The sequence below is a fragment of the Antedon bifida genome, chromosome 2 (genome assembly GCF_963402885.1).
Source record: "Antedon bifida chromosome 2, ecAntBifi1.1, whole genome shotgun sequence".
NCBI lineage: Eukaryota > Metazoa > Echinodermata > Crinoidea > Comatulida > Antedonidae > Antedon > Antedon bifida.
Window position 1 is genome coordinate 23,770,047 of NC_136227.1, and position 13,996 is coordinate 23,784,042.

A 13,996-nucleotide genomic window follows, 5' to 3' on the forward strand; every position below is an offset into this window, starting at 1 on the left:
TTTGGAGAATGGTCCGATACGTCATAAATTTAGATTAGTTCAAAGGTTAAAGTATCGCAGTGCCCATTATCGTGTTTTTTTAAAAAATCAAATAACATTTAAAAAGAAAATGGAATTCAAGATATAAGAAATTACAAGAAGAAGGTGGTTACAAACCTGCAGACGTCATTGATGCACACCATAACAGAACAATCAGAGTCTGATACTCAATAGCGTTTAACATGGTAGTAAGCACTAATTCACTAAGTTTACTGGTTTATCTTTTATTTTTTAATTCATTATTAACTTGCAATTCTATACCAGGAAGTATCCAGTATAGAAACATACAATCACCAAGAAACAGCAAACAGCACATCTGTACAAACGTACACATTATGATAACCAACAAAAGAAACCTTGATTTAAATATGTTTATATATATTTCGATCAGAGTACAACAAGTTATTTTTATACAGCTTTTTGAATTATATTAACACAAATGAGAGAAAGATTTTGTTATCTTCAATTCATAAAAAAGAACATTTTAAAAATTTAAAAATATGCTTAGTTAAAGCAGGCAAGAATGAAATGATTCTTTTCCTCATCCATATCAGTTCACATAAATATGTCGTGTTGCCTACTCTATATGTTGTGCTAACACATTATACGAAATTAATTCAAAATCAAAATATCCTAATTAAACGTGACTGCAAAAAACGTTGAGGAATTATAGTTTTGTCCACACACAATTCTTACGTACTTATACTGTAATGTATTACATTATTACATAAATTAATGACAACATAACGAAGAGTATCCACCACAGTAATGTAACATATTTATTGAAAAGGCTATGAGGAGACATTAATTTAATATGTAAAAGAAAAAATGATATAATACCGTACTGTACTTATTACATTAATATGATATGTAGGAAAGTTGAAATGGAACCCTAATACTGTAGTTTGATATGCGTCTACAGTTTATAACTGCACTTAATTATAACAAGTAATTCAATATAAATTAGCTCATCCATTTAAATTTGAATGTGCAGTGTTTTAATGATGTTTGTCGTGATTGCAACAAAAGAGAAAACAAATCATTCATAATATAGTATTTCACTTGACAGAATTAGCATATATTTTATTTTACCTATTATTATAAAACTAAAAAAAAAACAAAAAACACTCAATCAATCAATTTAATTTACTTGTACACAAGGAATTATATTTCAAAAAAACTATGTAGCCATATTTATGACATATTTACTGCATAAACAGAATGCATACAAATATTTTTCATGTGTTATAGGCCTACAAATCGTGTTATTCTTTGTCATTCAAAATTGTTGGTTTCTTTGGCACCGGAGGTTTTTTTCGTGCATCAGTTCCTCTTTCCTTCTCTAGGCCGCCTACACAGATTTCATCATACGTTGTATCGGCTATGGCGTCTTCTGTTTGTTTATTTTGGGATAAATTGGTAACGTTCAAATAAAATATCTCATCTTTTGGGGTTTCTTGTTCATAGGTATTGTTCGGCGATTCTGCCAAACAATGCGCATCTTTTTGCAGTGAAGTGTAACTGTCATCTTGGTCATTTTGTGACGGCTTTGAGATTGTGTTTTTATATCCGTTAATCTTGCGCTTCAGTCGTCTGAAATAGGAATTAGTAAGCATAGTTATTACTTAATGGTAAATGTTTAAACAATTTTATGGCGTCACTGATGATATTACAGATGAAAGGTTGTAAGTTGATTAATGGATACAAATAATTAAGATATAGGTTTAACCAGGGTCATTTGACACATACCTCAATTTTTCAAGAACCACAACGGTAGAAATAACTAACAATGCGACAACTGATGAGAGCACATATATAGCTATCTTTGATCCTAAATAAGAAAATGTATAAACAATTTAATAATTAGAGTCTAGAGTCTGAGCTATTGTCAATTACAAAGAACGAAACCTGACCTGTTTTATTTTCTGGAATTTTAATTGTCCATATTTCACTCCATGGTCCTGTAATTCCTGCTGTATTCACTGCCCTAACTCTAACTTGATATACCATGTCATAATCCAAAAAGTTAATAGTTGCTTCGGTCTGGTCATAATGAACTTGAAATGTTTGCCAAGCGTCATTAATCCCAGTTTGGTAACCAACGTCATAATGTAATAAACTGCTACACTGCAAACGTGTAGGATTGAAATCTACAGCCTTGGAGAAAAAAAAAGTAAACCTAACTACAGTAAAAAGTCCTCCTCATTTATATCAACATGCTTCTAGTCGTGGATCCAGAAATTTCGCATACTGATAAAAACTACGTTTACCTATAATTCATAAACATAATTGTAATGATAGGAATACTAATAAAAACATTTCATTTCTTTATTTGTTTCAATACAACAGCATAACAAAAACAATAAATTATGAAACTAAAATTCCTATAAACTTATTGAAGGAAAGAAAAGAAGGGGAAAAAAAGTAAAACTTATTTTTTAATTATATAAAAGTTGACGAATCAAAATTCGATACTGTCTATATACTTGTGACTGGCCAATTTTAAGGCAGATAAAGCAATACGTTAACTATAAAACAGTGTTATGCATTACTAAGCTACAACAACAATAAGGTAATTAAAAAATAAATTGAAAATGCCCACCGTACCTTCCATTTTACTACAATAGTGTCCTTGATGGTTGACAATGTTTCTATCGTTGGCGAATCAAGAGGTTCTGTAATTGATTATTCATCATTAGTAAATCTTACCTTCCAGTGCTCTATTATATTCTATATTTTCATTTTGTATTAAATTGTACTAAAATTACAGTTATGATATACTTCCTGTCATATTATGCGTAAATGTTATTTTCAACCAATATAATATATATATATTATATATTGTACATGTAATTCTAATTCCATTATTGGTTGTACAGGTTTTTACAATGAAAATGAAAAATCAAAATGAATAAAAAAAGATAAAATTATGAATAAATCAGTATTATGAAATGACAATTTATATAAAATTGTTAATTATTATTCTACCACATTCAGTTTTAATGACAATATTGTCGTCACCAAAAGGGTTAGAACTGATTTTTGTAAAAAGATATTTATAAAGGAAATTAGATTATAATGCTTAGATTAGTTACGTGTTGTTGCGAGTTGGATAGAGTTTATTTTTATTTTTAAACTATAATCAAAAATAGACAAATTAAACTAATTGATCAAGTTTAGAACTTACCGAGACAAATAGTTCTGATTCTTGTAACTGTTTTCATAGGACCTCCAATGTCATCATAACCAATTTTTTTGAAAACTTGAACCTTTATTTCAAGTGTTGCGTTTGGTATTAAGCCATTGATTTTTGACAGACTTTGTATTGTTTTCTGACAAAGCCAATCGGTGGTGCTGCGGTAACATAATGTATAAGCAGTAGCGGGTCCAGTTCCAAAGTCTTCGCCGAATACCCATAAATGAGACACATCTATACTGGTTGCTTGTATATTTGTCACGTTTAATTTCCTCATATACGGCAGAGCTATATTAATGTACACAAAATTAATGTACTTGATTATTTTAATATAGGACTATTCCTTTTACGGAAAAGTAATTTATTAACACCGTATAGCAGTAGGTAAACCTACTCTGTTCATCTGTCTCTATCTGATGACTTAACATTGTTATCACATAGTAAAAGTTGTATTATGATTAAGTAAAATTGGTAATACATCTTTAACCAATTCAGGTATTACTGCATTAAATACTACAAATATACTATTTAAAATGGTAAAGTAGGCATTCTCAATATATTATTTTCTTTAGGACATGATATATCGCAAACCTAACCTTAATATTGTTTATTTGTCTCGATGGCACATTATTCTTCAGCCTAAAATTAATTTTAAAACAAAAACATACCGATACTGCAGTCGGCCCCTGTCCATTCAGCAGCACATCCATTATCACAGCTTCCATTACGATGACAATTTGATGAGTCTTGGCAGTGACAAGGATAGTTACATAAGGCACCAAAGTGACCATTGGAACAAGTACGATCATGCACCAATACTAAAAAAAATGTCAAATTTACATTTTATTTTAAATGGTAGAATGTTTAATTGTGGTACATTTTTATTTGTAGTGGAGCTGTGGCTTGGTGGTTAACGTGTTGTAAGGATGTAACTCACGACTCTTTCAACTTCACTCTCCCTAAGCCTCAAATGAAACTTAGTTTATAAGCACAATAAAGTATTAAATAGTGTATCCATCCTGTAATTGGCGAGTCACCGATCGCTGTTGGATGCGTATGAAATTTAAAAAACTATGTCTTGGCAAGAAGGGCAATTGGTATACGCACAACGTCTACTAAAATCGCTTTTAAAATAGAGACATTTGTTCTAGTCTAAACCAACTAAACAACTTAAATCATATATTTTGATAAATAAAGATTATCCAGAAAATAGGATCGTACTCGACAGATAATTATGGAATGTTCCCTTCTTCGATAAGTTTATTACCTTGGCATTGAGGTCCAGCATATCCTTCGTAACATGTTCCATTACAACCTGACTTTCGATCACAATGACTGACGTCACACTGGCACCTCTGCTGACAATCAGACCCATACATCCCAGGAGAACATTCTGCAAATTGCATTTATATATAACTAATAATTTACTTTTTATTTATTCCATTTCAAAATACTTACATAAACAAGATAACAATAATTTAAAGAACAGAATAATATAACATAACCAAATAAAAGTTATATGAAAACAGTACAATCTATTACATAATCGGTAATGTTGGATCTATAAGTATAAATAAGATAGATTAATTGTAGATTGCAATACATTAAAGATGTATTGTCTCCCTGAAAAAAAAATTACATATTGTTGTTGTTGAATATGCAATTTTAATGCCACATACTAGTTATCCACTTTGATAAAAAAATTGGATGGAAACAAAATTTATTTACCTGAAAAAACTGTTAATTTTTTTTAAAATGGTGAAATTAGCTGTCAGCCAATGGACTTCTGATTAAATTTAAGTGAAATCTTGTTTTTTTTATGTTTTATTTTCAACTTTATTAAAACTACAAAATAACATGACATCGATAATCACCTTCCTTAAAAAGACAACTGATAAATACTCATCAAAATAACTTCCTTAAAGTACATGTAAATCAATCATATTAAAATTAAATGTATAGCATTATAAATGTAGGCCTACTTATTAAAAGTGTACTAATGTATAACACAGTATTAAACATTGAATTTTCTTTAACATAATTAAACTGTCATTTTATTTTCGCTATATAATATTATGTTGAGAAATTAGGCAGTTTCATAATGATATTTTAAATGGTTAGATATCTTCTTGACGTATCATACCTTGAATACAGTCTGGACCAGTATATCCATCAGTGCAAGAACATCCCTGTGGTGATGGTGGACACATCATGTTGCCCATACACGAGTTAACCCTATGTTTTGAACAATATATATCACAATTCCTTCCAAATAATTGTGAACCACATGCTATATTGCGAATAAAGAGTAATGCAAAATAAGAGGTTACGGTTACCATTTCCTAAATATAAGCTAGTTCTACTACCTTATAATAATAACTGTTACTGAAACGGCTTAATATAGATACAGATAAACATGTTGATGGCTTTATTGTTTTGTTTTATTTATAATTATGTACATACATATCCTTATGAATTTATACAGACAATTACTAATAGACTTCGGTCGCGTACCGTCTAGGTCGTGTTCACTCACAGATGGTTCTCGAAACAGTATAATCCATATTAAAAGGACACCTTTGTTTTTATTAGTCGCATGAAACGCGACTATACAACAGCTATGTCGGACGGTTGGTCGGTAAACACTAACTTGATCATGTATATGGGCTTGTTATAGGGGTGTCCCTGCATTCAGACACTAACAAAGAACGAAATTGTTTCCTTTTTAATAAGTGTTATTGCGAGAAAAAAACGAATTTGTCCTCTTAATAGAAATTTTTTCGCGGAAAAATAAAGTAAATGAAATAATTTATCTTGACTTGAGAACAAATTAAAAATTTAGCTACGGGGATTGGATGGTGTAAACTGCAGTAATAAAGTTGATTTTGTTTGTGTATATACAGTATAAGTTAATAAGTACCACACTTAACACAGTGAAACATTTGGTAATCGAGCCTCTAAAAAAAAATACCTCGTTTACATCTTAAATCTTTTAAGAATCTTAATCAGTTCGTCTGTATCTTTATTATTGCGGTGTTAAAATCTCTGAAAAGGCCTATGTTTTAAAAAGTAAAATAGTATTTTTTATCACTTGTTTTAATAGTTTATCATTACGATGTTGTAATCGAGTTGTGTACCGAGATTCAGAAATTAAAAACAATTATTGAATACGGAGATACGGAGCCTGAAGTGAAGCATCCTCATATTTCTGTATGCGACTATGCTTCAGCGTCATTCCAACCACATACGATGTGCACTACAATTGGAAAGAATCCCAAATCGTTTAATAACCTAAATTCGTTCTAAAGTTAATTAGTATACTGGTTTTCGTTATGTGTTACAAATCAGTACTGAAAGGTACCAACTTTCTATATCATTGAGTAAAAATTCTAAAAGTTAGACGCGATTTACCAAATTTTGCCCTTACGTAAATGTATATATAGGCCTAGATAATGAATTAAAGATAAAATAATTAAACTTCACAGACCTGTTTCACAGTTGATACCACGAAAACCGACGGTACAGACACATGATCCAGTTAGGTCATCACAAACTCCACCATTGTAGCAAGTTGGACAGTTCCGTAGACAATCAGGTGGTCCCCATTTACGAAGTGGACAGTCTGGTGTGAAAATAAATTATCTTTAAAATTAAAATAATATCAATTATTACAAGTCGTTAAGCATCGTATTGTTTAAAGTATAGAATTCGTTTTACCTCTGACAATTAGATTTGTAATTCCTTTATTCCCATTCTCCCAATTTTCTCTAGGTAAGCATTCATATATTCCAGCATCTTGTTTTATTACTACATCTATTTTGATAAAAAGACTGTTGTTCCATTCGTTAAGAATAATGCCGTTGTGGCGCCACCATTTATCTGTCGAGTTGTCAGCAACCATGTTCATCATTACACGTTCTCCTATACCGGTTGTCCAAGTTTTTCTAACAGACGTTACTGATGCTACAACATTATAATTAACATTAACTAATGGCTGAACAGTATCACAAAGTAAAATCTAAACAATAACCATGTTCTATAAAATTCCGTATTAGAAACTATTAATAATAATTTATTATAATTCTAAATTATATTATTACAAATTCAACATGCTGTATTTGATGAAGACCAAAATTGAATTGATGATTGTTTTGACTGGATACACTTTTTTTTCAATGGTATATTGATTGTAATAAATGGTCGGTCTATAGATTAACATTAAAACACATTTGGTCTTTTGCATTCTTTCATATAGGCCTATCATTATATACAATATGTAAATAATTATAGTATGGTCGATAATGTGTACCTTGTTTCTCATCAACGTCATAATCATTCAATTCTCTTACCGTGGAAAGATTTTTAAAAAACTTACCATGTTTACTTAAGATGATTGAAACAATTTCGCTAGATATATAACTACACATTCGTAATTTATTAGCTTTTGCGTAAAATACTCCCAGTTTATTAACGCCACTGGCAGAGTCAATAAACACACGTAATGCATTGAAGTTTTCCGGAGTTACGAATTGGACACGAGTTCCAATTGGAAACATGGTTTCATTGCCCAATATCACTCCTATTTTGGATCCATCATTCCATGTTATTTCACGACCGAGAAAATCTTCTTCATTTTCAGTTACAATTTTTCCGATTTGTATATCACTTGTTTGATGGTCACTGCCACTATATCCGCCAATAAACGTAGACATCGTATTATCATCAACGTCAACCCGTGGTGTGCCACAAAAAAATGTAAAGTCCATGATTTTGTCTAAAAATAATCAAAAAATGTCACTCTAGGTAGTAACTTTACTTTAATAAAAACGGTAATAATATGTATCTGTCTTGAATTCAGAATTAGTAACTTTCACGTTACGTATAGCTTCCTTACCTTCCCCTGATGTAACGATTATTTGACTTGAACCAATTGATGTATAGTTCTCTCCTTCAATCTGCCTCTGTAAAATAATTCTTATTTCATAGTTAGTTCTTGGTTCCAAATAATCAATGTTCACTCGCATTAAATCGTCCACATTTAATTCCCGCCATAATATAAATGGAAATCCAGAGTTCGGTGGTGTCCGGTAGATTACTTGGTATTTTGTGACGGGTCCGGTTCCGTAGTCAACACTACTCGTCCATGGTTCCCAGCTTATAGTTATACTGTTTTCTGTAACACTTGTAGTTGGGTTACGTTTGAGAATTGGCAAAGCTGATAATGATAAAGTCTGAATGTTTTAAAGCATGTTGTGTTACATAATGACGAGTGTTCAACGATAAAATCGTATAAGAACAAAAAATGAAATTCGTATCGAGTTTATTTATACTATTAATATTTAGTGAGTAAATAATATATTACAGTGTATGTTTATGAGCATTGCTTATTTGTTTTAATTGATGATTGAACTACAAAGAAAAAAAGCTTATACGATTTCTTGAATATAAAACTAACTTACCTATTTGACAATCAGACCCACCCCATCCACTAGCACATTTGACGTCATTTAAACATTCTCCAGTATGTTTGTCACAGCCTGCTATTATGTCTGTTGTGTCACTCTCACAATGACAAGTATATTGACAAAATTCACCGAACATACCAGGTGGACAGGAGAGGTGTTCTGATTTGTAAAATATTAATCAAGTTTAATTGTTTGATATTAACAATCATAATAAATACATTTGTATAGATAGAAAAGTATAACGATCGTTTGACTGATGTTACACTCACCTAGACATGTCTTTCCTGCATAACCCGAATAACACTCAGAATCCTCAGCACAACCTTTATGCCTATCGCACACATTTGTCGGACAATGACACACAAATGCGCAGTCCGGACCATACATTCCAAGTATACATTCTATGCATAATTTAAAAGTTATTTATATTTATCATTTATTTTAACTTAAGAGGGGCGTATAACGTGAGTTATACGCCCCTCCTCCGCACAATTTGGTTTATTTACAAAGCACAGAGTTGACCTACAGTACATAACGATATCTAACAAATACGTTTCATTACCTTGATCACATCCATGTCCAGTGTACCCAGCATAGCAAGAGCAACTGAGTGGACGTGGAGGGCAAAACGTCTTTCCAATGTGTCCTGTTAAAGAATTTATAGAACACTCTCTTCCCCAGTTCGACGATTCACAACCTGAAATACAAAGCCTCAGTTGAGTAATAAAACATGCAATTTGTACAGAATACATCCGAACTTCTAAAAACGGTCTTTATCACTGTTCATTTATTCCTTGTTAACTGTTCTAAGCCGATTTGCTGAAAGTAAATAGATGGCATATAAATACAAGGCAAAATAATTCAATATTCAAATGATAATGGTTCTCATATGACAAATATTAAAGGAATAATAACCATAATATTTAGCTTCCATACAGAAGATTAGTGTATTTATCAAACTTCCCTGCTAGTAGACCTACACATACCACACATGTAGTTACTGTTTATGTGGGGTCTAAAACTGTACCATGTCAACTGTACAATAGATAGACAGCAATCAGTGACGTTATTTGCACAAAATCAAATTGTAGGATATATGTACGTTTACATAAAAATGTGAAACAAATTGCGTGTAAACATTACCTTTTGAACAATCTACACCTTCGAACCCAGCCGTGCAGATACATAAGCCGGTAATGTGATCGCATATTCCACCATTGTAACATACAGGACAATTTAAATCACAATCTGTTCCCCACTTCCTTTTCGAACATCCTATTCGATAAATTTAATATGATAAAATAATTCATTTTTATTAACTATCAGTTCTTTCTATCTTTATATTTCACAATTCGGGCTTTATCAGTAACCAAACATCCATCGTTTATTGGCTACACAAGTTATCACATGGCTTCAAAATTATCCTATTGGTAAAACATTCATTTCAGCAAAAAATATTCTTCTACATGGCATTTGTCCATTTACTTGGGGTTCCTTCTCTTTAAAACGGCTTTTGAAATACAGAATGTTTAATTGTTGACTCTTACAAAAAATATCATTATTATTATAAAAGTATTATTATGTTTTTTCAGTTTTTTCGAAATTGTTATATTCCTATTTAATTATAGTTAGTTTCATATTGTATATCCCATATATTGTAAAATTACATAAAATATTTACACCATGATTATTAGTCGCTTATCCATAAATACATTTTTTTTAGAATTTATATATGATCATACCTCCCGCAACAAGTTAGTAGTTGCAAACACTACTACATTACACACTCTAAAATAAAAATAAATGTCATGCTTACCTTTAACATTGATTTGAATAATGGCATGCCTTCCGTCTCTTCCTGTTCCATGCAAATAGCATTCATATACACCCGCATCTGCCAAACGAACATTGGTCAAATCAAGGCTACTTTTACCATTGTATGAGGTTATAACATTTCCGCCATTATGTCGCCACCTGTAACTACCTGTCCCATAGCTGGTTACCATTATGAGGCCTGTCAAATCATCACCGATGCTTGCAGTTAAAGATCGATACTTAGGAACAACAGTTGCTATGCGGAAAAACAGTGTTGAATTCACTTCATTATTATTATTATTATTATTATTATTAAGTTGTTGATGTTTTATTTTTTTTGTTAGAGATAAATAATAATGTGACAACAAGATTAATAGACGAACGAAATTAAAAGTAACAAAAACGTAGAATGGAAGAGATTAAGAACGAAAAACAATACACACGTGCGATGTATGCAGTTTATGTCTAAATGAGTTCATGTACCTGTCCGACGGAAGGCGTAAAGTTTAAAAAAAAGATCATGTCAATCGTGTCGAATCAATGAATAATAATTTGGTCTTTAAAATTATCTTGAACTATTAGGTCTATGGCATTCAGACGTATTGGGTAATTGTATTCTGCTCTATTGTTATTCATGCCGATGACTTTTCCTTTCCCCATACCATGTTAGACGATTCTATAGAAAAAAAAAACAAACAAAAATAGAAAAGTACCATTTGAATTTAGAATAACAAAAGGTATAAATTCTTCTTTGTTTTGAGCCATTGCTTTTCCGTAAAACGATCCTACTTTCGAAATACCACTACTGTTGGGCATTGTCATTATCAAAGCCTGGTATTCTGAAGTCGTTTCTGTGCCTAAACTTGTTCCAGTTGGAAAGAATGAATTATCTAAGACTGTCGGCGGGTTGTCACCATCCGTCCATTCCACTTCATTTTCATTAGAGTCAGTTTCTGTAAGGATATTTTGACCTAGAAATATTGATGTTGATTCTTCTGATTTATCTAGATATCCACCAAAATTAACCTCATCGTTTGCATCAACCACGGCACTATTAACCACTATTGTGAAATCCAACACATCTGTAAAATATAATAATTGTATCTTATTTACGTATAGATACCATTGTGGTATTGGCTAAAAACAAAATACGGTACAAATTGTAGTAAACCTTCCCATCACAAAAAAAGCAATAACATCACGTCACCTCTTCAAAACACTTTTTTATTTTTATACTGCCATTGTGTTTAAGTAATACCGTACTCCAGGAATAACAGATCTCTATTACTGTGTAAAATTTGAATTTAAAAGCACTTGGATCAAATTAAACCAAGTCAATACAAATAAAAACCCATAAACCATGACACGGCATTGTTGATACAGACACGTGTATATTATTATTATTTCAGTCTTTCATGGAATTAAAGGACATAATTACAGGTAAAATTATGCAAGAATTATACAAATAATATTAAAAAATCCCAACGTTTAAAAACATTACAGCAAGGTTATTAGCGTACGAAATATTAGTACGTACATCTAATGAGAAGGAGGAATAGGATATTAGTTTTGTGATTAAAGATGTGTTGTCCCCCCAAAACATGAAAGATGAAGATTAATTAAATTAGACTTTAAATATGTTATTTTGTAGTTTTAATATAGTTAATTACTTCTGAGGTTTTCACTTATAAAATGACAAAATAAATGGATTAATTCAACCAAAAACCCATTGGCTGGCAGTCAATTTGACCATTTTTTGCTTTAAATTACAGTTTTTTCAGGTAAAAAGTGGATAACTGTTATGTTACATTAAAATAGCATTATCAAAAAAAAATGTTGTTAAGAATTATTTTTCAGGGAAACAATACATCTTTAAGGTAACATTAATTAATTTCCAATATGATTTTATTTTCCAATGTAGATGTATCGCAGTGCCTATTTCAATTATAGTTTAACCTACTTAACTATTCTTGAGACTAAGTAAAACTTATTGCTTTATGGCAAACTAAAATAAACGATATGCAATTTAAATAGAACACAAACATTTTTCAAAATAACAAAATATATAACGTTTTGCAAAAATATGGTTACTAACTTGCAGACGTCATTGACGCACAAAATGCCAGAAAAGCCAGACTCAGATAATCTTTAGCGTTTAACATGGTAGTAAGCAGTAAGTATGTGACGATTAACTAAGTGCAACTAGTTTATCTTTGAAATTAAATTCATTATTATACGTTCATTTCCGTGTGGCTTTTCAACATAAAGTTTTTTACATAGTCACCCTCACTCCAGGGAGTAAATCGGACAATAGAAAAATACAAAAGTAGTTCATATCAACAAAATTACGGTCCAATAGTAAATTTTATGGAAGATATAGCAAAACAAATATTAGTTCATTTGAACGAAATAGTAGTAGAATATAATCTAAAAAAAATTTTATGTTTATCCGGATTTTCCAAAATTCTTTGAATGAGAACGAGTCAATATACAACTTAGAAGCTGGCTTTAAGATAATAAACCAATACAAACATACTGTACTCAAAACAGGTTTACTATATGTACTACATGCGCTTTAAGTGTATGTATTACGTTGATAGGATGTGATACCAAATCAGACAAATAAAAACAAAAACAAAAAACAAAACAACAAATGGATTAAAAACATAGAACAAATTCAGCCATCGATTGCCATTGCTTATTTGTTTTACCACTGCTAGTAGAGTATATGTGCTAAATATTATTATTATTTAATATGATTTCTTGTGTTAAGCTAATATTCATTAAAGGTAGTTTTTTGTTTAAGTGCAAGGCTAGATGATGGAAGGAGTCTCATACTAAGTAAATACAGTTTACATCGTATATGTAGGGCCTATTTGAACTAGAAACAGAAAGTGAAAACCTATTGTGAACAAAAACTTGATTTTCTCTTCCTCATGCCATATTATTTTCGAATCAATTCACACTGTAATTGATATTGTTTAGCTCACACAGGCGTTGCCTACTGTATATTTTATATTTTCTAAAGCACATTTTGCGAAATGAAACAAAGATAAGTCAGCAGAAAACGTTGATGAATTATGCCTTTGCCCACATACAATAGCTTTCTATTTGCGATGACCGAGGACCGACGACCAACCTAGGTCAGGTCAATCGATGTGCCGTTGGTCGTCACCTGGATTGCATCAGAACCCATCAAACATGTACCGAGGTGAGGGGCGAAGACACACATCCCAATATTTCTGCATTCGCATAAAATTAACTAACATGACGTCGGTCGTCGCAAATTGAACGCTCCCTAATTTCATAAGTTGCCTATCAATAATATATGATCCATTTTTCCGTGCAATTTACCATTTTAGTATTAGATTTTTAAAAAAACAATTAGAGGTCAGCGAGTTTTAGTGGCAATATATATTCTAAATTGTATGTTACCAATATTGGTTCATGGCATTTTTTCCCCATTACTTTATATTTCATT

The 13,996-nt window shown here is 31.2% G+C and overlaps 1 protein-coding gene across 1 annotated transcript; it reads right to left on the reverse strand.

The window, feature by feature from the left end:
- Positions 1-1,006: 1,006 nt before the first annotated feature.
- Positions 1,007-12,677, reverse strand: LOC144835522 (uncharacterized). Its single transcript, XM_078690602.1, has 19 exons — positions 12,611-12,677; positions 11,229-11,597; positions 10,517-10,771; positions 9,844-9,975; positions 9,263-9,397; positions 8,970-9,101; positions 8,695-8,859; positions 8,130-8,450; positions 7,611-8,009; positions 6,953-7,198; positions 6,723-6,857; positions 5,379-5,525; positions 4,503-4,628; positions 3,904-4,053; positions 3,227-3,523; positions 2,647-2,714; positions 1,953-2,196; positions 1,789-1,870; positions 1,007-1,632 (listed from the first exon to the last, which is right to left on the reverse strand). Exons 1-19 carry the CDS (start codon positions 12,675-12,677, stop codon positions 1,305-1,307), a joined length of 3,798 nt encoding a protein of 1,265 aa, XP_078546728.1. The 3' UTR covers positions 1,007-1,304.
- Positions 12,678-13,996: the final 1,319 nt, after the last annotated feature.

Excerpts from the sequence above, each read along its gene's own strand:
- LOC144835522 (XM_078690602.1), bottom strand. The coding sequence starts at position 12,677 with ATGTTAAACGCTAAAGATTATCTGAGTCTGGCTTTTCTGGCATTTTGT. Across the intron at positions 2,715-3,226 it reads AATCAGAACTATTTGTCTCG|AACCTCTTGATTCGCCAACG; the intron begins GTAAGTTCTAAA and ends AATCAATTACAG. Across the intron at positions 1,871-1,952 it reads AATTCCAGAAAATAAAACAG|GATCAAAGATAGCTATATAT; the intron begins GTCAGGTTTCGT and ends TTTCTTATTTAG.